The sequence below is a fragment of the Protopterus annectens genome, chromosome 3.part1, assembly GCF_019279795.1.
Source record: "Protopterus annectens isolate FY-2018-M chromosome 3.part1, PAN1.0, whole genome shotgun sequence".
Taxonomy (NCBI): Eukaryota; Metazoa; Chordata; order Ceratodontiformes; family Protopteridae; genus Protopterus; species Protopterus annectens.
This window is the reverse complement of record NC_056732.1, coordinates 174,221,673-174,243,525: the sequence shown is the minus strand read 5'-3', so window position 1 is coordinate 174,243,525 and position 21,853 is coordinate 174,221,673. Positions and strand designations below refer to the sequence as shown.

The 21,853-nt window shown below is 42.7% G+C and overlaps 1 protein-coding gene across 1 annotated transcript in view; it reads left to right on the top strand.

The window, feature by feature from the left end:
- KIF5B (kinesin family member 5B) overlaps window positions 1–21,853 on the top strand; it is a 2,669,048-nt gene that overhangs the window by 1,688,745 nt on the left and 958,450 nt on the right. Inside the window, exons 18-20 of the mRNA XM_044066703.1 lie at window positions 3,210–3,248; window positions 6,187–6,193; window positions 7,890–8,078. Coding sequence (XP_043922638.1) covers window positions 3,210–3,248; window positions 6,187–6,193; window positions 7,890–8,078 — 235 coding nt within the window. The remainder of the gene's footprint in view (window positions 1–3,209; window positions 3,249–6,186; window positions 6,194–7,889; window positions 8,079–21,853) is intronic.

Here is a 21,853-nt window from a genome sequence, read left to right as displayed (position 1 = left end):
CAAGGAAACTGATTCTGTTGAGCAGATCCCCAAGAGACCAGATATGATCCTGGCACCACCAAAGGGAGGGGGATACTGGAACAAAGGAGTACCAGTGGGATGCTATGGTCAGGCAGCCACCAAGAAAGAACTCGTGGAACAGAGTTCCTCTGTTCATCCCTCTAACAGGGAGTGTAGGGTAATGGACAGGTTTGGAATGCATGTGTATGCCTCAGCAACCTTTGCACTCAAGTCTCTGAGTTAAGTGGCACACTTCACCAGATTACAGAGGGATTTGATAGCAGTGCATACTGGGGAAATCAAATGTGATAGCAGACAAGTTGAGCAGGTCCATATTACTACCTTACAAGTAGTGTCTTGACAAAAATGTTGTGGAAATGATATTCTGCCAATGGGGCCAACCATGATGTGACCATTTTGCATCTCCCCTGAACAACAAGTGCAGCAGGTCCTTTGCCCTACCCCCCCCCCCCCACCGGGGAGTCACAGAGAGATGCTTTCCTTCAAGATTGGCCCCCTGGTTTCCTCTGTGCTTATCCCCCAACTCTGTTAATCCCAAAATTTCTACAGAAAGCATCCTGATTGAAGAGCATGGTCATCCTCGCTGCCCATAGTTAACCTCGACAGATTTGGTTTCCCTTCCTTTGGCTTCCTCTAATTCACCTACCTTGGATTCTGGATCCAATTCCAGACCTCCTGTCTCACCTGAAAGACATTATCCTGGGCCTAAAGCTGACCACATGGTATCTCCGATTCAGTTGATAGCCAGACAACTCAATCTCTCTTCCCTAGTCTGCCACATTCTTTTGTTAGCCCACAAACCTTGCACTAGAAAAATTTACAAGAGCAAATGGAAAAGATTTCTCTTTTTGGTGCAACAGCAAGACATCAGTCCTTTTTCAGCACCAGTACCAACATTCTTGAATTTCTGGCTTAAATTTTTAATGAAGAGGTTAGTCTTTCTACGGTTATGGTTCAGTTAGCTGCTATCTTCAGTTTCCATATTGGAGTTGATAATTCTATGTTGGCTTCTTCATGTCATTATAAGACATTTATAAAAAAGAACCTCTCTACTCAATCCACCCTTCAAGGACCCTACTCCACCGTGGGATCTAAACTTAATGTTACAGGCCCTAACTCAGAGACCATTTGAACCAGCTGCAAAATGTGCATTTAAGTATTTGACTTGGAACACTGTATTTGTGATCGCCATAACATCGTCTAGAAGAGTTTCAGAACTTCAAGCTTTATCCTCTAAGCCTCCGTATTTAATTTTTCATAAGGATACGTTGTCTTTAAAAAAAACAATCCTTCCTTCCTTTTTAAGGTGGTGTCCGGATCTAATATTAATCAAACTATTAACCTACTTGTATTTTTCCAATTTTTTTTAAGTACATTTTGCACTTATTAGACGTTCACAGACAATTATGCTCCTGTCAGCACAGATTGGAGAAATTTGAGAAATCAGATCAATTATTGTGTCTTTTTAAAAAACAGATTGGGTCAACCAGTTTCATAAGTAACATTATAAAAATGGGTGACAGATTGCATTTCCACTGTCTGTAAAAAGTTTGGTGTGGTCTTGCCAAAGCCTTTAAGAGCCCATTCAGCCAGGTCCACAGCAGTTTCATCAGCTTTTTTATCCAGGTCTTCCATGGACGATATCTGTGCGGCTGCAACTTGGGCTAATTCTTCATATCTTTATTACTTATTACATGATCTGGTCTCAAGGGAAAGAGCCGCCTTCAGCTCAACAGTACTTAGGAATATTCTTCTTTAGTGTCCACCTGGGATTCAGGTAGCTGGGGACTCTGCCCTGTATGTTGAGGAATGAATGAAAATTGACAACATTAGATAAAGAAGTTATGTACTCACCATAACGTTCTGTCGTTATTGTCCATTTTCATTCTTCCTCAGCTTCCTTCCCTCCAGACCCCCTACCTTGTTTCTTTTGATGACTTCTGGAAGAGCTGGAGAGTATTATAGGAACCACTGTTTTGTCTGAGCTCCAGATAGTGACTTTCCATATGAAAGCTAAAATTTCATTACGTCATACAATAAGAAGCTGCAAACAAGATCTGGAGAATGAGGGGGACTTACAGCATTGTGGGTGAGGGAGGAGCTTGAGAGCTTGTAGTATCCAAGAGCTGTGAAAGTGTCAAGGTCAGATCCGAGGATTGGATCCAAACCCATATGTTGAGGAAGAATGAAAATGGACAACACAGATGGAACGTTATGATGAGTACATAACTTTTTCACCACTTACAGGTTCCAGCTGCTCAGTTTATTATGTTGCAGTTTGTTGACCCTTATGTGATGTGCTTTGTTGAATCCCATAATCAGTTTATTTGGGGGGTATGCTAGTGTTTCAATACAATTTTGACTATAATATTTACCTTGGTGTTCCACCTATTAGTCTGGTGTGTACTTTCTAGATTCTGTTAGCCTTCCTGAAGTGCATTTGTTGTTGTTGTCCTCTGCCACTTCAAAAGAAAGTGTGCACAAGGCATTCTGCTTTGTAGCCAGGCTTCCCTTAGTTGTCATAGAGCAAGATTTATTTGTGCTGTTAGGGGATGTTCCGTTTCTTAAAAAAAAAAAAAAAGTCAGGCCAATGCACTGCTAGTTCCCATTCAGGAAATCCTGCACCAGTCATCCTGCTGTTCACGCATCTGCCGCTGTAGTGAGTGTATTTGCCCAATTGTACTGTACTGTATGCGTGTCTGGTATTTTTCACAATGAGTACATTTTAAGAATGAATGTTAAGGGAACATATTTCATTTGGCTTTTGGTCACTTGATGTGCAGTAAGTATGGGATTCTGGACTTGTGAAAAGTGGGTTTAAGATGGCATTTTTTTGGTCACTTGGTGTGCAGTAAATGTGGGATTTTGGATTTCTGAAAAACCAGGTGTAATGTAATACCAGCACAAGAAAGGGGAGAGAGCTGTTTAACAAGTTTTTTTTGTACTTGCCTCCATTTTGACTGTGGTCTGTGTCTCGCTATGGAGGTGGAGGAGGGCCCATCGATTCCTACAGTGGGTGAGGCAGGATTGGCCAGCACTGACAAGATAGATAAACTTTCCGGCCAATTAACTCAATTGATTGAGTTGCTGGTTGGAAGAAACAACGCTTCGTTGAAGTCACCGTCGTTAGTACCAGGCAACCAGGAAGCCCTTCCTATCAGGGAAAGGAAGGGGCATAATTCGAAAAGACGGAGCTTGGTGGAGTATGGTCTTGAACTTGGCGCCTTGTCTAGCAATGGAGGAACTGAAATGGATGCAGGTATGCCTGCAATATTCAGGTCAGACGCCGACGAAGAAACTGTTTCCCAAACTAATTTTCGGGATGACGATAACAGCGTTTTGAGACCGAAAAATAATAAGACTGTTTCCTAAGGCTACAGTGAAGCGTTAACAAGTGGCAGGTCAGCAGGTAATGCTAATAGTGAACGTATTTTGAACTCTAAGCAACATCAAATGGACTTTGCAACTGTGTTAAATTTTAAATATAGTTTTAACGGAAGTAACCCACCAAAAGTTAATGCTAAAGAAGGTAATTTAACATTTAATCATAACATGAAGCTTTTTGATGAAATAATGTTTAAGTATAAAAGTTTGGAACTTGAGAATGCATATTTAAATGAGTGTATAAACTTGAAAATAGTGCCCAAAGGGTTAAGGGTATGCAAATACCCCAACAAAGTAAAGGCTGGTAGCGAATTTCATCAGGATTTACTAACTATTTTTGATAACTGTGGTTTGGAAATTGTTAAAGGAATTATTAGGGAAAATATGAGAGAAATGAAAGGATTGAACAAAAGAATTGAGGAAATTAATTCATTAATTACTAGTGACTTACTTTTTTCTTTGGAGGAAAGTCATAATAAATATCAAATTATCTTAAAAAGCATAGAGAAAAGTATGCGGAATGTGTACGAAAGAAAGTGTAGGAAAATAGACAGGGATGTTTTGGAGTATAAAGAAAAAACTAATTACCCAAAACCTAGGAATTTTTTCCCCCAAAGTTATAACCTGGTTCATAATCAGAATGATCAAAGTGAGCAAGAAAATTTTGAAGTAATGGTGGAAAATGACGATTTGGGCAATTGTCAGGAGTACCCAGAACTGAGGAGGTCAGAAAGAATTAGGAATAATTATCAAAAGAATTTTCAAAAAAACTACCAGGAGGGGGGGGGGGGAGGAAGTACCAGCACAGGAACAGGACATTCCAGCAATGGTAGTTAAGGGGATAAGGGCAGCGGAACCCAAATCATTGGCCAATTTTATTGTGAAGGAAGGATATGTTTGGAATTTAAATGATTACAATATTTACAACCATAGTGGTTTGGAAGTTACAGAAGTTTTCTTCCAACTATTTACTAAGGGCTTGAAATTTGTTCCAAATAGGAAGGCTGATGTTAGCAAAGTATTGATAGATTTAAAACTGTTCCTAAGAAAGAAAAACTTGGAACTTATCTTCCAAGGACAAAATGAAAGCAGCCCTAACATAAGTGCTTTAAAGAAAAGAAGTATTTTTAATCCCCCTTTAAACCAACAGTTAAGAATTTTTTTAGTTTTGATGGAGAAGAAGGTTAGGGGGGAGCTATCCAAGAATTGGGTCGGGTCCAACTCATCCAAAGAAGAAAATGAACTATTGCAGAAATTATCAAAGGACCCAAATATTAGAGTGCTTAAACCAGATAAAGGTGGTGGAACAATTATTATGGATCAGGTGTACTATGAAGCCAAAATGTTGGAGGTGTTGGAAAATGAGGAGAGGTATACGAGATCATCACTGAATGAAATAAATATAGGCAACAAAAAAATATTTGTCACGCGAAATGATTTACTGTTAGAAGGGGTAACTGATGTTGGCACATACAGTTATCTATATGTGGAAAAGCCCAAAGTACTGAATATATTTGGGGTACCAAAGACCCATAAGAATGCATCCAACCCACCTATGAGGCCGATAGTAGCGTCAGAAGGCTCTATCACAGCTCCTATAGTCAAATGGCTGGATATAAAGTTAAAAGAAGTACTTATTGAGGGGGTAGGGATTGTGAAGGATTCCTGGGATTTATTGCAGAATTTAAAGATGGAAATGTTTGACAAGAACATAACCTTCATCACAATGGATATTGTGGATCTTTTTTCCTCTATCCCTTACAAAGAGGGCTTAGAGTGGTTTGAAGAGGCCCTGATCAATTATGGTAAATTTTCAAACAATGATTTTTGCTTGGTTTTGACCCTAATGGAGTTGGTCTTGAACAATAATTTTTTACACTACGAAGGAGAATTTTTTAAGCAAGTTAAGGGGGTAGCAATGGGTGCGAGGTGTGCCCCTATTTATGCAAACATTATCTTGTCAGCTTGGGAAAACAAGTACATTTTAAATTCTCAATACAAACATTGTTGGAAGCTCTACAAACGCTTCCTGGATGACATGTGTTTCTTATGGGTGGGTACTGATGTGGAGTTTACATCTTTTTTTGAGTACATATCTCGAACTACCAACTTTCTCACTTTCACTTATGCAAAGGACAAGGAAAGCCTAAAATATTTGGACATTTTTGTAGGAAAAGGGGAAAAGGAATTTTTTTCCAAAGTGTACAGGAAAGAAAGCTATTCTAATTCATTTTTAGCATACAATAGTGCCCATCCTCACTATCAAAAGAAAGGCATAATAAAAGGCCAATTTGTGCGGGGTAGTAGAATGACTTCTAGAGAAATAGATTTTAAGGATGAATGTAGAAGGTTGCATAGTATGTTTTTAGCTAGAGGCTACCCCAATAATTTAATACAGGAAATTGAGGATGAGGTTATTAAAGGTCGAATTGATAAATTTCAACCTATTTTAGGGAGGGATGATTGGCAAAAGGACAAAGCTAAAAATGGGCAGTATGAGGGGAATTCTAACTTTGTTTTGGACTATAGTGGTGAAGCAACCAAAATTAGAAATTTGTTAGAAAGTGAATGGCAAAAATTTGGGGAAATTTCCGATTTGAGTTGCTTGTTCGAATACCCCCTAAAATGTACTTACAGGAAAGGTAAAAGTCTCAAAAATTTTTTTGAGGACAAATCAAAAAAGTTTAGAGGGAAAAAGGGTAGAGTGGGCACATTTAAATTTGGAAGTTGCTCACAATGTCCATATATATGTGCCAAGGATACGATTTATATTAGTAGTAGAGACATGGTGGTTCAAAGTAGGCAATATGCAAATTCTCACTAGTGGAATAGTCTACCTAGCCCTGTGTAGAGTATGTGATGCATTTTATGTCGGCAAGTCAGAGAGAAAATTAAGAAGTAGAATATATGAGCATAATTATGATATTAAGATCAACAACACCAATAATGCTCTCTGGAGGCATAAAATTAAATGTGTGGAGGCCACGTTCTACTTCTTTGTTTTGGAAGTGGTAACAAAAGACATAAGAGGTGGACCGTGGGAGGCCACAATTGAGTACAAGGAGCTATTATGGCAACTTCACCTAGAGTCAAGTAAACCACCTGGCCTTAATAATACTGTGTCACTGGCTCCAGTGTTAAAAATGAGGGCAGCAAAACTGTGAGCGTATCTTGTGATGTTTTGATTTTACAAAATGAAATTTTCGCAACTCAAAGGGTCTTTCCTGGTAGTTTATTAACCCTAAAGTATGTGACTGTGTAAAGATTGCAAAATTGAGCAGTATATCTGTTTAAATACCTGTATGCTTTTAAGGAGAGTTTTTATGTAAAAATATGTTATTTCCACCACTAGATGGTGTTGTTACATGTCATTTTATTTAATGCATTTCTCAAAGAAGGAGAAAAGTGGGGATTTATATATTTATTTATTTATTTACGCATTTTTTATATATAATAATAAATAGATTTTGAAATTAAATGTACTTCAACAACAATGTTTTTAAGAGGGAATGTTTTTAAACTATGAATAAGATTTGCATGTTTTTAAGTTGCAATTGGCAGGAACAAACTGGGAGAAACGATTATTATATAATTATGTAATGGAAGTGTATTTAACTAATTAACTTAAGTAGTGCGCATATATAAAGTAGTGTGTTATTGGCATAGTTATTCATTCATTCACATCCGAGGAAGTGGAGTAAACGAAAACGCAAGTGTGGAGACTAGGCTTGCCACCCCTCCGTTTTTTTTCCGGACTATCAGGAAATCAAACTGATTCTCCGGTAGTCCGGAAAACACTGTACAAACTCCGGTATTCTGTTTCAAAAAGGAAACAGACTATCGGAGTTTGTAAATCGGCTGATTTACTATGCTTTTTTTTTACAGAAAAGCATAGCAAATCAGCCAAAAGCAGGCGGCGGGAACGAAAAAAGAGGGTGTTCCCATTGAGTGATGCTGTCGTGACATCACAAAATAGGCGGTATGTTAGCCGGAGAGGGGGTGGGGCGGGCAGGGTTACTGGTGACGCGAGGGGCGTGGCTTGGCTCCGGTTTTAGCCGTGAACGAAGGTGGCAACCCTAGTGGAGACATAGCGTTTATGTGCTGTATGGTTTAGCAATCTTGTTTTTTTTGTGGTGCTGAAGTTTCCTGTCGTTTAGTGGATCTATCATTAAAGGAAAGAAAAAAGAAAGAGACTTGGGCCTTATTTCCTCCCCTGCTGCTTGCAAGTTGGTGAGTTTGTGCTTTTGTACTTGCCTCCATTTTGACTGTGGTCTGTAGCATATTTCATTTGGCTTTTGGTCACTTGATGTGCAGTAAGTGTGGGATTCTGGACTTGTGAAAAGTGGGTTTAAGATGGCATTTTTTTTGGTCACTTGGTGTGCAGTAAATGTGGGATTTTGGATTTCTGAAAAACCAGGTATAATGTAATACTAGCACAAGAAAGGGGAGAGAGCTGTTTAACAAGTTTTTTTTCCCCTTTCCAGCAACCTGAAGGAACTGGCCTTATAGATGAAGAGTTTACAGTCGCCCGTTTGTATATTAGCAAAATGAAATCAGAAGTGAAAACAATGGCAAAGAAATGCAAGCAGCTAGAAAGCAGTCAGGCTGAAAGTAATAAGAAAATGGAAGATAATGAAAAAGAACTGGCAGCTTGTCAACTTCGTGTTTCTCAGGTAAGTGGAAGACTACAGTATCTCGTGCTGAGGATTTAAGGTTACGAACTGTGATGAATTCTATGTTGCAGACATGGCTTTGCTTGTTTCATTCTTTTGGTTGCAGGGCAGTTATGATAAGGTAATTTAATCAAACTGAAGTTCCTGGGTAACACCTGAAAAGAAGCAGGCCTGTTAAAAAGAATTAACTCATCAGATGCATAACTAAGAAATATGCATGCATGTTGGTGATTGTATACCGTTTCAGTCTTGCACTTGTGGCACTCCTCTGTGGCTCTTGGTGTTTGCCTTTATTTATTATTTCCTTCTCCATTTTATTTCTCTACCTAATGTTTTCTGCCTCCTTCTCCAACCTCCTACACAACTTGAGGCTGTTCTCTCTGGCTTCCATGCTCATCCATTCCCTGAACCCCCAGGGTTGCTCTTTTCCAGGTATCCCCGACATACACCTTTCACTTGGTGGGCCCCCAACTCTTCTGGAAGTCAACATCAATCTTACTGGCATGGGAAGCAGCAGTCATGAAGTCTGGGTGTTGACATACTTGTAGCTGTCAGTCAGTCAGATGTCTGAGCTGTGGAGTCGGCTAGTGCAGTGGTAGGAAATTATTGCTATCCTTTATATTAAACCTGAAACATCTTGCAGTTCTCTTGGTTTTCATCAGGGATGGCAAAGAACTGGGTTTTCCTTCCCTCTGAGTTAGGAAAGCTAGCTATGCCAACTTGCTTCATCCTTTCCCTTGCCAACTGTACTGCCAACCCCAGTTCATTTCCAATACCAGGTTGTTAGCACTGTAGACAGCCTGCATCTGTATGGTCAAGCTGGCTTTTCCTTCTCCAGTATAGCATATTTTTCAAAGAACACCCTGTCCTTCTTCGGGGGGGGGGGGGGTCGGTCACACCCAGTTCTTTTGCATGTTGGTTCAATGTTGTCTTTTCTGTCCAACCCACAGTTGAGCTTTTGGATCAGACCAGATCTGACATCGACACCTTTTCCAAGCTCTCATATCCAAGGCTCAGGCTCCTCCCCATACCCGTAATTCCCTCCTGTCCCCTCAGTACCTCAGGTATCATTTGCTACCTTTTCTGTTTGAACATGATCTGAGGGCTTATTTCTCAACTTTAAAGTAAGTGATTTTTTGAACACTTTCTTCAAAGTAGATTTAAGGAAATATCCTTCTAATATTATAATTATGTTTGTAGTCTTGTGGCTAGTGTTTTTCTTGGGGGTTTTAGTATGCTTCTGGGAGTTTCTTTCCTGTCTTATCTTCTTGTACCTGTACCAAAAAAAGGTAGTTTGTTTTCCAGGACAGAGCACTGATCTCCATGGACTTTTTTCAGACTCAGCCCGGGAGTGCGGTCTGGTTAAGGGACTTGCTTGTTGATATCCGTAGTTATTTTCCTTTTGAATATTTAGAGTGCATCAAAGTGTTTTTGGAATTTATAACTTTTCTTCTGTGTGATGCTACTCTGTGTTTGACCATAAGTGAACAAGGCTTATGGTTTTAAAAGGTGCACTGCATACAGGCACAAGTTCTGTCCCCAAAAACTTCATGTTTTGTGGGTCTTGGAGTAGATCACCTGGACACAGAATGAGAGCCCTGTGCCTCATTCGGGGCTAGGGCCCTTATTGTTTGCAGGAACAAATTAGTCCTCAAGGGTCTTTTCCAACCCCATTGTAAGAATTGACCACTTTTGAATCAGCATCTGCTGCTTCTTCAAACAAGAAGGTAGAGGCAACTTACAAAGCTGTTAGAAAAGGAAAAGGAGAGAGAAAGACGCAAAGAAAAGGAAAAAGAAAAGCAAAAAAAAAGGTATAGAAAAGACTTGAAAAGAGGTCCCTGGACCCCTGGTCCTATCAGACCAGCTTCCAAAACATTGTCTGAGACAGTTGGATCCGACTTCAGTCCAGGAACTGATTTGGATCCATTCACCCTTGTCTCTGTATTTTCTCCTGCACTCTCCCATGAAGAAAGGTCAACTCACCAATCATCCTGGACAACCCTCTGTGACCTTCTCCTTTAAAGTCCTGTTGATCATTGAGAAGACTGTTAAAAACAGATGTCAACAGGATGTTGCATACATTTTTGAGGGCACAGAGCCAGATGGGGTCCTCCTGGCACCTCCCCTACTGGGGGTGTTGGACTAGTTCACGACAACCCCCTTGCTGGTATCTCCTCCTCCAGTCTGCCTGCTGGATCTGGTGTCCACAGCTTCAAGTGATACTTGCAGCATGATCTTGTCAGAGTTGAGAACTTGGTCAACTTCGACTCAGGCAGTTTTGCTTACCCATTCGACTCTGGCATTGGCTCTCGAAGGGTCATTGGGTTAGAAGGTGAGGCACGAAGTCCATGGTTCAGGATGGATTCTGAGGCTATCTTAACCATCCCTGCCTTTGGGTGCTTTGGCCTTAGACAGCTAGGGTCCGATGTCTGCTTCAGAGCTGAGTCATATTGGAGCCCAGAAGATTCCTTTACTGGGATCTTTGGATCTTAAGGATTCTTCCTTGCCTCTGGTTTTGGCTTTCATGGTTTTTGAAAGGGTGCTGTCCAGGTCGAGAGGGGGAAGAGGTTTCTCGCACGCACTCTACTCCTTCCTTATCCCCTCTGGATTCCACAACTCCTCCTTTCCGTCATCCTGTCAGACGGACAGTCACCCTTACTGAGTCTCAAGGGATCTCTTCTGGCAAGTTCCTCCCCCAGTTCTGAGCCATTTCTGGAGTCTCTTACTGAGAAGGCATATGAAGCAGATTTGAAAAAGGAGACATTTGGAGTCTCCTCAACAGTTGGGGAAGGAGAGGGGTCCCCAGCATCTCCATTCTTTTGGAGACATTCTTGGATTGATGAAACTGTGAGGAAGTTGGTCCACTGAAGCTCCTTTCTAGGAGACTGTATTCCTTGAGGCTTACGGGACTGGCTTATCTACTTCATGGGTGGTTTCACCTGCTGAAAAACTTGACCTAGTCTGTCAAGGGGCTTCGAAGGAACCTGATGTGGTGGAGTCAGTCGCATGAAAACAAAATACTGGTATCCCCTAGAAATAGGCTGATTTGGAGCAAGGGCCCTACTGTAAATGCCATTGTGGTTGCAGAAGCCACTAAAAAAGAACACTCTGAAGCATCTGTGCCCATTCCTGTAGCAGTCCAAGTGCTGGGCAACTTCAGAAAGAGAACTTGAGATGCCTTTCCATTTCACTGTTGCAGTATTCATTACAATAGGGATCCCCTGCCAAGGGTGGCCCGACTTCCAGACAGAATACCAAAATCTTTAGGTTGCTTTAAGGTAAACCATACATCACATGTATGATGTCCTCCTATTCAGTGTTGTAGTATTCTTTACATGTGGGTTGTATTCTGCCCAGTGACCCAACATCCGGCCTGTATACAGAAGCTTAGAGCCACTGCCTGTACTTGGGACATCGCATGCAGGCACAGACAGTGTCAGACATAAAAGGGATGTCCTCGCGTACCATCTTCAGAACATTTTTGCCGCCATTTGGAAAGGTTGACTCGTACATTGTCTGCCATTGGTTCATCTTACAGCTTCAGGTAAGTACCCCATAGAGGATTTACTTTATTTGCTACTGCCTTTTGTTTTGTTAATGTCATCCAGGAAGGGCAAGTGTAGGTGTGAAAGGCAAATTCCGCATAAAGGTGGTCATGAGCTGTGTTTGTTCTGCTTAGGGGCCTACTCATGACCACCAGGCCTACTCTGTTTGTCAGGCCTTCGTTCCCAAAACATTGCGCAGTCGTCTGCCGGCCTTGAATCTATTCTTAGAAAACCAAATATTCAAACGTCTGGCTAGGGAAGCTGTGGAAGGTTCCGCTAGTGCTTCTGAGCAGTCTGTAAAAAGGAAGGATTAGCAAGGCTAGGCCCTCTTTAGCTGCGCCTACTCCCTTTGACATACCACTTGAGGTTGATGAAAACCCGGCGGTATGATCGGAGGTGAGTACCGGGATAGAAGCCGTCAGGCGTACAGATCCTCGCATGTCTGAGGCTATACAGGCATCCGGTTCAAACGACTTGGGGGATCTGCAGCTAGTTATTGCAGAAGACTCAGGAACTGTTCCAGCTACTATGCCAAAGAGCTGTTGGAGGTTAGGCCTACATCCACCGTCTCTCCCCAACAGGATAAGTCTTTGAAAAAGAAACAAAAGACTAGGCATGTTCCCGCTCTTACCCGAGCGTCAGATTGGGATGTGTTTTCACAGGGCCTTATTAAGGCCCTGATGGCTTTGAGGCCACCTGCTTTGGCTTCTCCCATAGCTGGCCCGGCCTTTGCCTCTTCTCCAGTGCAGCCATCAGGGTCTCAAGGCCTTACTTTAGGACAGCCAGCAGAACTTCAGATTCATGACACAGACTCTTAGGAGTCTTCATCTAATGAAGACTGTCTGGCTTACTACACTCATCCCTCTCCACTGGAATATGCTTCCCCAGAGGAGGAGTCTAATGGGGGAGGATTCTCCCATGGACGAACTTTCCTTTGGGGAAACTAATAATAGGTTCATAGGTTGGTACTAGGCTATCGGCCCTAGGGCCTATACAAGCCTAGCCATAACAATTCCCTGGATATTTCTTTCCACAATATTTACTTCCCTGGACCCCTCTCTAGCAGGGCGACTGACGTGATCCCCAAGGTGAATTTCCTATATCCCATCCAATCGTCAAGGTTCCTTTTGAAGAGGGCCAAGGATGTGCTCTGCTTGACATGTATGGGCAGTCTATTCCAGAGTATGGTGAGTCTCTGGGTCAGGAACCTATCCCTCCAGCATGTTTTGTTCATTGTGATGACAAGATTTAGATCCCTGGAGCATGTGGCTCTGAGGGATTTGGATTTCTTTAAGTGGAGCATGTCCAACAGCTCAGGGTTTGACATGGCCTTGTATGTCAAGCAGAGATCACCTCTGAGTAGATGATATGCCACAGAGTATAGCTGGAGTTTTTTTAGACTGTCATCAGAGGGCATCTGCTTTAGGCCTGTGATTCTTTTAGTGAGGTATTTCTGCGGCCTTTCCAGCTATTGCAGATGTCTTGTGAGGTACATACTAAACAGGGAGTTGTACTCTATAATGGGTCTAATGAGGGATGAGTACAGTAGGACAATGACCTCCTTTTTTTTTTCCTGGATGAAAAGCCCTTAGTGATGAGGTGTGCCACATAGTAAGATTTTCTGACTGTTGTGGTGATGTGGTTATCGAAGGTGAGACCACTGTCCACCTGTGTCCCTAAGTGTCTCATCACACTTTCAGTGTTAAGTGTACTGACACCTATGTGGTAATTCATGGGTACATGTTTTTTCCCAAAGGGGATAAATATACATTTCTTGGCATTAAGCTTGAGCCCATGGCTCTGGCACCAAGTATCTGTTTCTGTAAGGCCCTTTTGTAGAATATTCACATCATTTGGGGATTCAATAATGGCTCCCAGTTTGCAGTCATCTGCGAGCTTTGTTAGCCAGAGTCCCTTACTGTTGGCCTGTACTTAAGAGAAGTAGATGCCACACAAGAGCGGTCCCAGGACTGAGCCCTGAGGTACTCCACTTGTCACCTGTCTGGAGCTGGATTTGGAGTTTGCTACTTTTACAGTCTGGGTTCTGTCAGTAAGCCAGTTGGCAACCCATCGAGTGATGTAGGAATTTATGCCTAGCTTAGTAAGTTTATCTATGATTCCAGAGTGGAGGATGGTGTCGAAGGCCTTGGCGAGGTCCACATAAGCTGTGTGGACCGCCTTATCCTTGTCCACAGCTCTGGAGACTGATTCAAAGAAGTCAGTCAGGTTCAGGAGACAAGATCGGCCCTTCACGAACACAAACTGGGTGGGGTCCAGTGTTTGAAGGTTGCCAATGTCTTTGTTTATAAGTTCCATGATATGTTCCATACCCTTGCAGATCAGGCTCGTCAGACTGATGGGACGGTAGTTCCCAGGATCCATGGTGGATAAGATGAGGGAATTCTTTAAGTGGGATTTCTGTCCGATATGAGCTTCTCCAGGTGGAGGCCCCTACTCCTTCAGCAGTCCCTCCAGTACTTGCCAGTCTTTTTAGATGATTTTTAAACAACATCTAAGAACCCTGAGTCCCAAGCCCCTGCCCCAGAGAGACCTGATTGTTTCTGTAAGGTCCCTAAGATTTGCAAATTTATTTTTAAATGCTTCTCAGTGGACCCAGCTGTGGTTTCCATTTTCTTAGATAAGTCCTCATGATTATCTCTTACCAAGTTGCTTCCTTCTGATAAGGAAAGTAAAATTTTGGAAAGTTTGGGCAAGAATGTGTATTCCTCCTCTACCTTGGCTATCAGAGCAATTAATTACCAGACACACATGTCCAGGTGTGCTCTGACTTTACTAACTCAGGCCACCCACTGGTCCTTTCACTCTTATCAGCGTCCTCTCAAGTAGCCAGACACCTTATCATGTGTAGTTACGATGCAGTTGAGGCCTCTGCCAGAGGAATAGCATCTGCTTCTGTTCTTAGAAGACTTTCCTGGTTACGTCTCCAGGCACTTCCTGATGACATCAAGGCAAAATTGCTTGATGCTTCTTTAGACAATTCCTCCCTGTTTGGCAAAGCAGCTGCAGAGTTATTTAAATCACTGCAGGAAAAAGGTAAGGAACTCCAGGATTTGAAACACTTACTGGTTTCATCAGTTATAACATTTCATAGAATTTTTCTACCAAGACTTCTTTTGTCAGGAAACTTGCCCGTTCCTCCTGTTCCTTCTGGAACTAGACTCCGCAAAACTTCTAGGAGGCAACCACAGGGCAAGGCTGTTATTCCTACAGCTGTTGTTGTTGCCCATCCTCAACAAGCTTTTCAGCCCAGACAAAGTGCTCTGTGACATGGATACTTTGTGACTTGGAAGACCTTTCCTCCTTTTCAGAAATACCTCAACCTCCCTCCAGTCAACTGCATCTGTTTCCCTTGATACTGGATCAACTTTCTAAATAAGGCACCATTCATTCTGTCCCTCCAGACCAACAGGGAAGGGGATTTTATTTCCAGGATGTTTCTAGTTCTAAGGAAATATGGCCCTTGGAGGCTTATCTTAGATGTCTCCCTATTAAACACCTTCCTGGTGGTGCCTTCTTTCAGAATGCTATCCCTGTCTACTCTCCTGCTCCTGATCCCTCCTCAAGCTTTCTTAGCTTCTCTGGATCTCAAGGATGCATACCGGCATATCCCCATATACCCTATTTTTGTGTTTCTCTGTGGGTCTTTGCACTTTCAATTTACTGCCTTACCCTTTAGTCTTTCTACTGCTCCAGGGGTATTCACAAAGTGCCTAGCCCCAGCCATTGCCTATTTTAGGCTGAAAGGACTTCAGGTTTACCCATATTTAGACAATCTGCTGTTGCTGGCCAGCAGCCTAGATCTCTTAACCCAACATCTAAACCTAGCATTCCTTTTCTGCAGGCACTGGGTTTCACAATAAATCTCATGCCTCACACCAAGTCAGGATATTATTCATATGGTGCAGGTTCCACACATATTTGATGATAGTTTTTCTTGTATAGAAAGCATCTTTTCTCAGGGCATTCATGGAGGCTCTTCTGCCTCTTCCTTCCATCACGGCCAGAGAGTTTCTGAGATTGCTAGGGTCATGGCCTCCGACTATTCCCATGCTACCCTTTGTAAAGCTATACATGAGAAAGTTCCAGTGGTTTCTAAAGACAGTTTGGTCCTAGCATGCTCATCCTTTGGATGTCATGATTCCCCTTCTTCCTTGTCTGAAAGTAGAGTTAGGTTGGTGGATGCAGCAACTCCATCAGAACCCTGGCCTACCTCTTCAGGTTCCTCAGCCAGCTCAGCAGATCTTCATAGATGCCTCAGACTTGGGTTGGGGAGCAACCTTTGCTTCCAGGAAAGTTCAGGGCCTTTGGTCCCCTTCTTAAAGGAGGAACATATCAACATCAGGAAAATGAGTGCTTTACTTTTAACCTTACAGACCTTTCAACCTCTGTTCTTGCCAGGACCCCTACAGATCCCACAGACAATACCATGGTCTTTTGATGCATAAGATTTTGTGCTCCCTTTATCCTCTGTCGCTTGGCCATCAAACTTGGTAGCTGGCTGACCTATACAATGCAACTCTGCATGCTGTGTACCTTCTCTCAGCTCAGAACTCTATGACAGATGCACTAAGCAGATCTATGACACAATCTCATGAGTGGATGCTCCACAAGGATGTTTTCCTGGATTTAGTTCACCAGTGGGGTACTCCAGAACTGGACTTTTTTTGACTTCCCTATGAGCAGACAACTTCGTCACTTTTGTGCCAGGGCCCCTTATCCCCTGGCGTGGAAGGTGAGTGCTCTTTCATTCTCATGCAAGGGAATGATGATCTTTGTGTTTCACTGTTGCAGTCATCACACTTCCGTTGTCTGCCTGCAGGTAGCCCTCAGTTGGCCCAAATACCAGAGTCTTGGGATTTCTGTGTCTGATGCTGTCGCCTCTTCCATGACATCAGGTCATCAGGGGTATAAAACATGCAGCCGACTCCATTACATCAGCTTTTCTTGTCGAGTGGGAGCCCGAAGCAAAAGCAGTTTGCAAGTGCTGGTTGGCCGCTACCTGAAATTTTCATTTTTTGAGTTTCAAACCTGAAGTCTTCTAAAGCTAAGTACCCCGTTGGGGATCCTTTTTTCTTGCTCTAACCAATGTCAGAAAAAGATAACAATTGTCTTGCTTGTGGAAAGCAAATACCACAGAGATTTTCATTCTTAATGCTTCATCTGTTTAGGCCCAGACCACACCGTTCCACGCTGTAGGTTTTGTGTCTTGTTTAACACCTGAACTATTCATCGTTGGGCTATCTTTGTCAATAAATTCTTTCGCTCTCGATGCTCTTCGTGTTTCACTGTTGCAGTCATTACATTTGGGTAATCTGCTGGCAGGATCCCCTCAGTCGGCCTGATTAACAAAGTCTTGGGTCCTGCGTCAGTTGCTGTCCCGTCTTCCATGACGTCAGGTCGTCAGGGGTATAAAACATGCAGCCAACGCTATTACATCAGTCTTTCTTGCCGTGTGGTGCTCGAAGCAGAAGCAGTTCACAAGTGCTGGTTGGCCGACTACTGAAATTTTCATTTTCGAGTTTCAGAACCGAAGTCTTCAACTAAAAGCTAAGTACCCCTTTGGGGAAACTTTTTCTTGCTCCTTACCGATGTCAGTAAAAGTTAATAATTGCATTACTTGTGGGAAGCAAATACCTCATAAGAATTTTCATTTGTACTGTATTCCCTGCCTAGGCCCTGACCACAATGTGCCTTGCTGTCGGTTTTGTGCTAAATTTAATCAACGCACTATTAAACGTCGGTATATTTTGGCTTCTAAATACTTTGGTTCAAGTAGCGTTGTTGCCTCACAGCAAGAGGTTCTCCCGTTCGATTCTCGGCTGGAGTGCAGGGAGTGCCTTCTGTGTGGAGTCTGCATGTCCTCCCCGCGGTTGGGTGGGCGTTCGAAAGACATACATAAATGGGTGTGCCTTCGTTGAAGGTTGAACGTCGAGCTGGCACCTCGGCGTTTGTGAAAATCTACTACCAATCATTAGCAGACCAGAGTTCCACTGTGGCGACCCTAACTGGGAAAAGCCGAAAGGCAACAACAAGATTTAACTATCCAGAAATGTCGGTTAGCAATCCAACTACCGAAATATCTAAAAAAATGCAAAGAAAAAGACAGAGAGAGAGACTGTCGAGGTCCAAAACTGATGAAGCTTCTCCTAAGCCAGTCGCCGGTACTCAGTGAGGCGCTTTCGCAGCCCCTGATACCCGCTACTTTTGATTCACAGGCCTCTACTGAGACCCATTCGGAGTCCGGTATGTCGTGAGATACTTTAAGTATTGAAGCCGCGGATGTCTCTCTACCTTAGATGGCACTGGCTTCTGAGGGCGTTTTCAGGCCTAAAGATTTGTATATTAAACCAACGTCATCTTCAAAGCTAAGGCCAAAAACTACTATGTCTAAAAAAACGACGCTTGGGCCACGTGTACAGGCCCCAATGCCTAAAAAACAAATGATCAAAATGGCTTAGGATTTAATTACCTTGATCCGGGGTACCCATCCCCCTCCTGCTAAAAGGCCTAGGCAAGGCACTGACTATGAATCTTCAGATCAGGTTTCTATTTCTTCTGATCAGGAATTATCTATTCCCACCTATGAGGACTCTGATGCAGAATATTCCATCCCCTTCTGCTTCTCCTCCTGAGGATTTTTCTTTTGAAGAAACTTTGCATAACTTAAGGGAACACTTTCACTGGGAGAGTCAGGATTTCTCAGAATCTAAAAAGAGATTTAGGAATTTTCTTTTTCCTCGGTATAGGCCTTTGGCTATACCTCCCGTTCTAGTCATTGCTGATGATGTTTTCTCAGAGTCCAGTATGGCTCCTGATTCCCTGCTTCCGGCTCCTAGTAAGCCAGACAGATACTACAGGGTTCTTGACTCCCATAAATTCCTCTTTAAAAACCCTACTGTTGACCCTGAAACCATTTCTCAGGGTCCCAAAGGCATTAAGGCTTCTACTGCTAAAAATCCTACCCCTTCTGATAGAGATTCCAGGGTGCTGGATAGATGGGATAAGAAGGTTTACACATCTGCAACCTTGGCAATCAGGGCTTTAAACTGTTAATTTCATATGTTTTAAATATCAACAGTGTGTCATGGGTTTACATAAACAGAAAATGATGTTGATTTCTGACTGTGTGGAAAATAGAGTTGCAGGATTTATTGCATTCAGCTGAATAAGTTGGAAAACATACTTTGCAATGAGGTTTTGATTCCTTGGAGGCCTCTTGCAGGGCTGCTGTAACTGGATCTGTGATAAGAAGGCATGCTTGGCTCAAGGAGCAAAATCTGCCTGACCATGTTAAAGCAAAATTGTTGGATGCTTCTTTCTTTACAACAGGACAGTCTATTTGGTAATAAGGCTGAAGAAGTTTTGAAAAAGATGGAAAATAAAGCTAAATCTATGTAAACTGTGAAAGATTTACTACAAGTGCAGCCACCCAGGTTCAGTAGACACTGGCCTACTAAGAACTGGTCCTTCCCAGTACCCACTGTAGCCGCTCAGGTCAAACCCAGACATTCCAAAGGCTCCAGGTTTCCATCGCAAGGAACTTATAGAACAAAGCAATGGGGTGCCTCCACCTCCAAATCTGGAAGCACCAAGGCATCTTCCTACGGAAAACAGTCACAATGACTTTCCACTGCAATCACCAAGCACTTATCATTTGGCCGCCCCTTTGGGGGGAAAACTGGAACTTCATGCATGAAACTGGCAACTGATTACCCAGGACAAATGGGTTTAAAATATAGTATCCCAGGGATACAGATTTCATTTCCACACGTTGCCAATTCCAAATGGATAGCCAGATCTGCCTCCAAATCAGTGGGCAGAGGTCCAGAAACAAGTTATGTCCCTCGTGAATATAGGGGCTATTCAACCAGTACCAGAAAACAAAAAGTGACAAGGTTTTTATTCAAGACTTTTCCTAGTACCCAGAAAAGATAAATCTTGGCATCCAATCCTGGACTTATCCATTCTAAATACATTTCTGGACATTCCAAAATTCAAGATGCTGATTCTCCTAACAGTTACTGTTTATGCTAGGCAGGGATTCACGGTTGGTCACTCTAAACTTGAAGGAGACTTACCTGCATATCCCAATCAGGGAATCTTGCATAAGATACCTCCACTTCAAAGCAGGCTATTTGCATTTTCATAAGATACCTCCACTTCAAAGCAGGCTGTTTGCATTACCAGTTCTCTGCACTGCCCATTGGCTTATCTACTGCACCCAGGGTCTTCACAAAGTGCTTTGCACCAGTAATTGCATTTTGCAGGCAAAGAAATATTCAAATTTATCCATACCTGGACGATTGTCTAATTCAGACAGAAAACAGAGACACACTTCTAAAGCATCTTGCGTTTGTAAAAAGGCTTCTAACTTGTCTAGGGTACACCATAAACAAAAAGAAGTTACAACTGGTACTCTCTCAAAAAATTACATTCCTGGGTGCAAGCTTGAATACAACTGCCCAGATGACTTGCCTTACGCCAGAAAAACAAATTCAATTGATGACTTACTTCAGACAGGTGACCACTAAAACCCAGCTATCTGCAAGACAAGTTCTGCAGGCCTTTGGGGTTCATGGCCTCCTGCATTCTTCTAATTCCATATGCAAGACTGCATATGAGGAAACTTCAATGGTACCTAAAAAGTTTATGGGAGTCAACATTGTCACAGCCTGGAAACAATGATTCCTATCATTCCTTGCCTGCAACTAGAGTTCCTATGGTGGGCAGAGGCCTGCCACCAAAACAAGGGTCTGTCATTCATTCCACCCCCTGCCGCCCAAACCCTGACAACAGACACTTCAGATTATGCTTGGGGGGCACATCTGGCAGGGAGATGCATTCAGGGCCAATGGAGCCCAAATCAAATGCACTTACATATCAATCAGAAAGAGATGCTAGCTGTACAGAATGCTCTGACAGCCTTCAAGGACTATCTTCATCCAGGACAACTACTGATAAAGACAGAGACAACACCACAGTCATGTGGTACATAAACAAGCAGGGGGGGGGGTACCCATTCCTACCCCCTTTGCAGACTAGCCATGGCATTGTGGCACACGGCCTTGACTTATCAAATACATCTACAAGCTCAATTCCTGCCAGGAAAACAAAATACTCTGGCAGACGAACTAAGCAGAAGTTTTATGGAGCCACACAAATGGAAACTGGATCCACAAATCTTCAGCATGTTGACACGCAAATGGTGGAACCCAGACATAGATCTTTTTGCCTCACCCCAAAGCTATCAGTTGGACAAATTCTGCACAATAATTCATCACAAAAAAGCTTGGAAAGTGGATGCTCTATCCTTCAGCTGGAAAAACCTATCAGTATATGCCTTTCCCCCTCTGCCTCTGCTCTCCAAGGTCTTACTAATTGTCAGTCAGGAAAAAGCAAAAATGATTCTGATTGCTCCAGACTGGCCTCGCCAATGCTGGTTCCGCTCCTGCACAATTTGTCGCACCTTCCTCCGTGGTACCTGCCTCAGACACCTTACCTAATGTCTCAGCAGCACTATCAAATTCTGCACACTCATCTCCAAACTCTGAATCTTGCAGCATGGTTAATCAACTAATTTCACCAGCTAACATCTCTCAGCAAACCTGTGATGGATGTCATTTTGGAGGCTAAAAGGCCTAGTACTAGAAAATCTTATCCTGACAAATGGAAAAAAATTCTGTGCCTGGAACCAAGCACAAGGAATAAGCACAGCAATGCCCAGTATTCCCCGGATTCTGCAATACTTAACTGAGATGCTTCACAAGGGCCTAACTTTTTCTTCCCTAAAAATCCATGCCTCTGCCATTTCAGCTCATTACAACACAGAGCCGCCCATCTTTTCCCATCCTCTGCTATAGTAGTACCTCAGTGGGTCCAAAAATTTAAGACCTCCCAGGAGAGCACCAACCCCTGCATGGGACCTCAATTTTGTTTTGGAAAAACTCACTCTACCTCCTTTTGAGCCATCTGCTACTGTAGACCTAAAATTTCTCTTGGAAAACAGCTTTCCTTTTAGCAATCTCTTCAGCTAGAAGGATTTCAGAACTATAGGCTCTTATGGCAGTGGAGCCTTTTATTATTTTTTTATCCGGACAGGGTGGCTCTCAGGACCAGTCCATCCTTTATGCCTAAAGAAAGTGGCATCTAGTGTGGCCCTCAATCAGACCATTTATCTGCCAACTTTCTTCCCAAATCCACATATCAAGG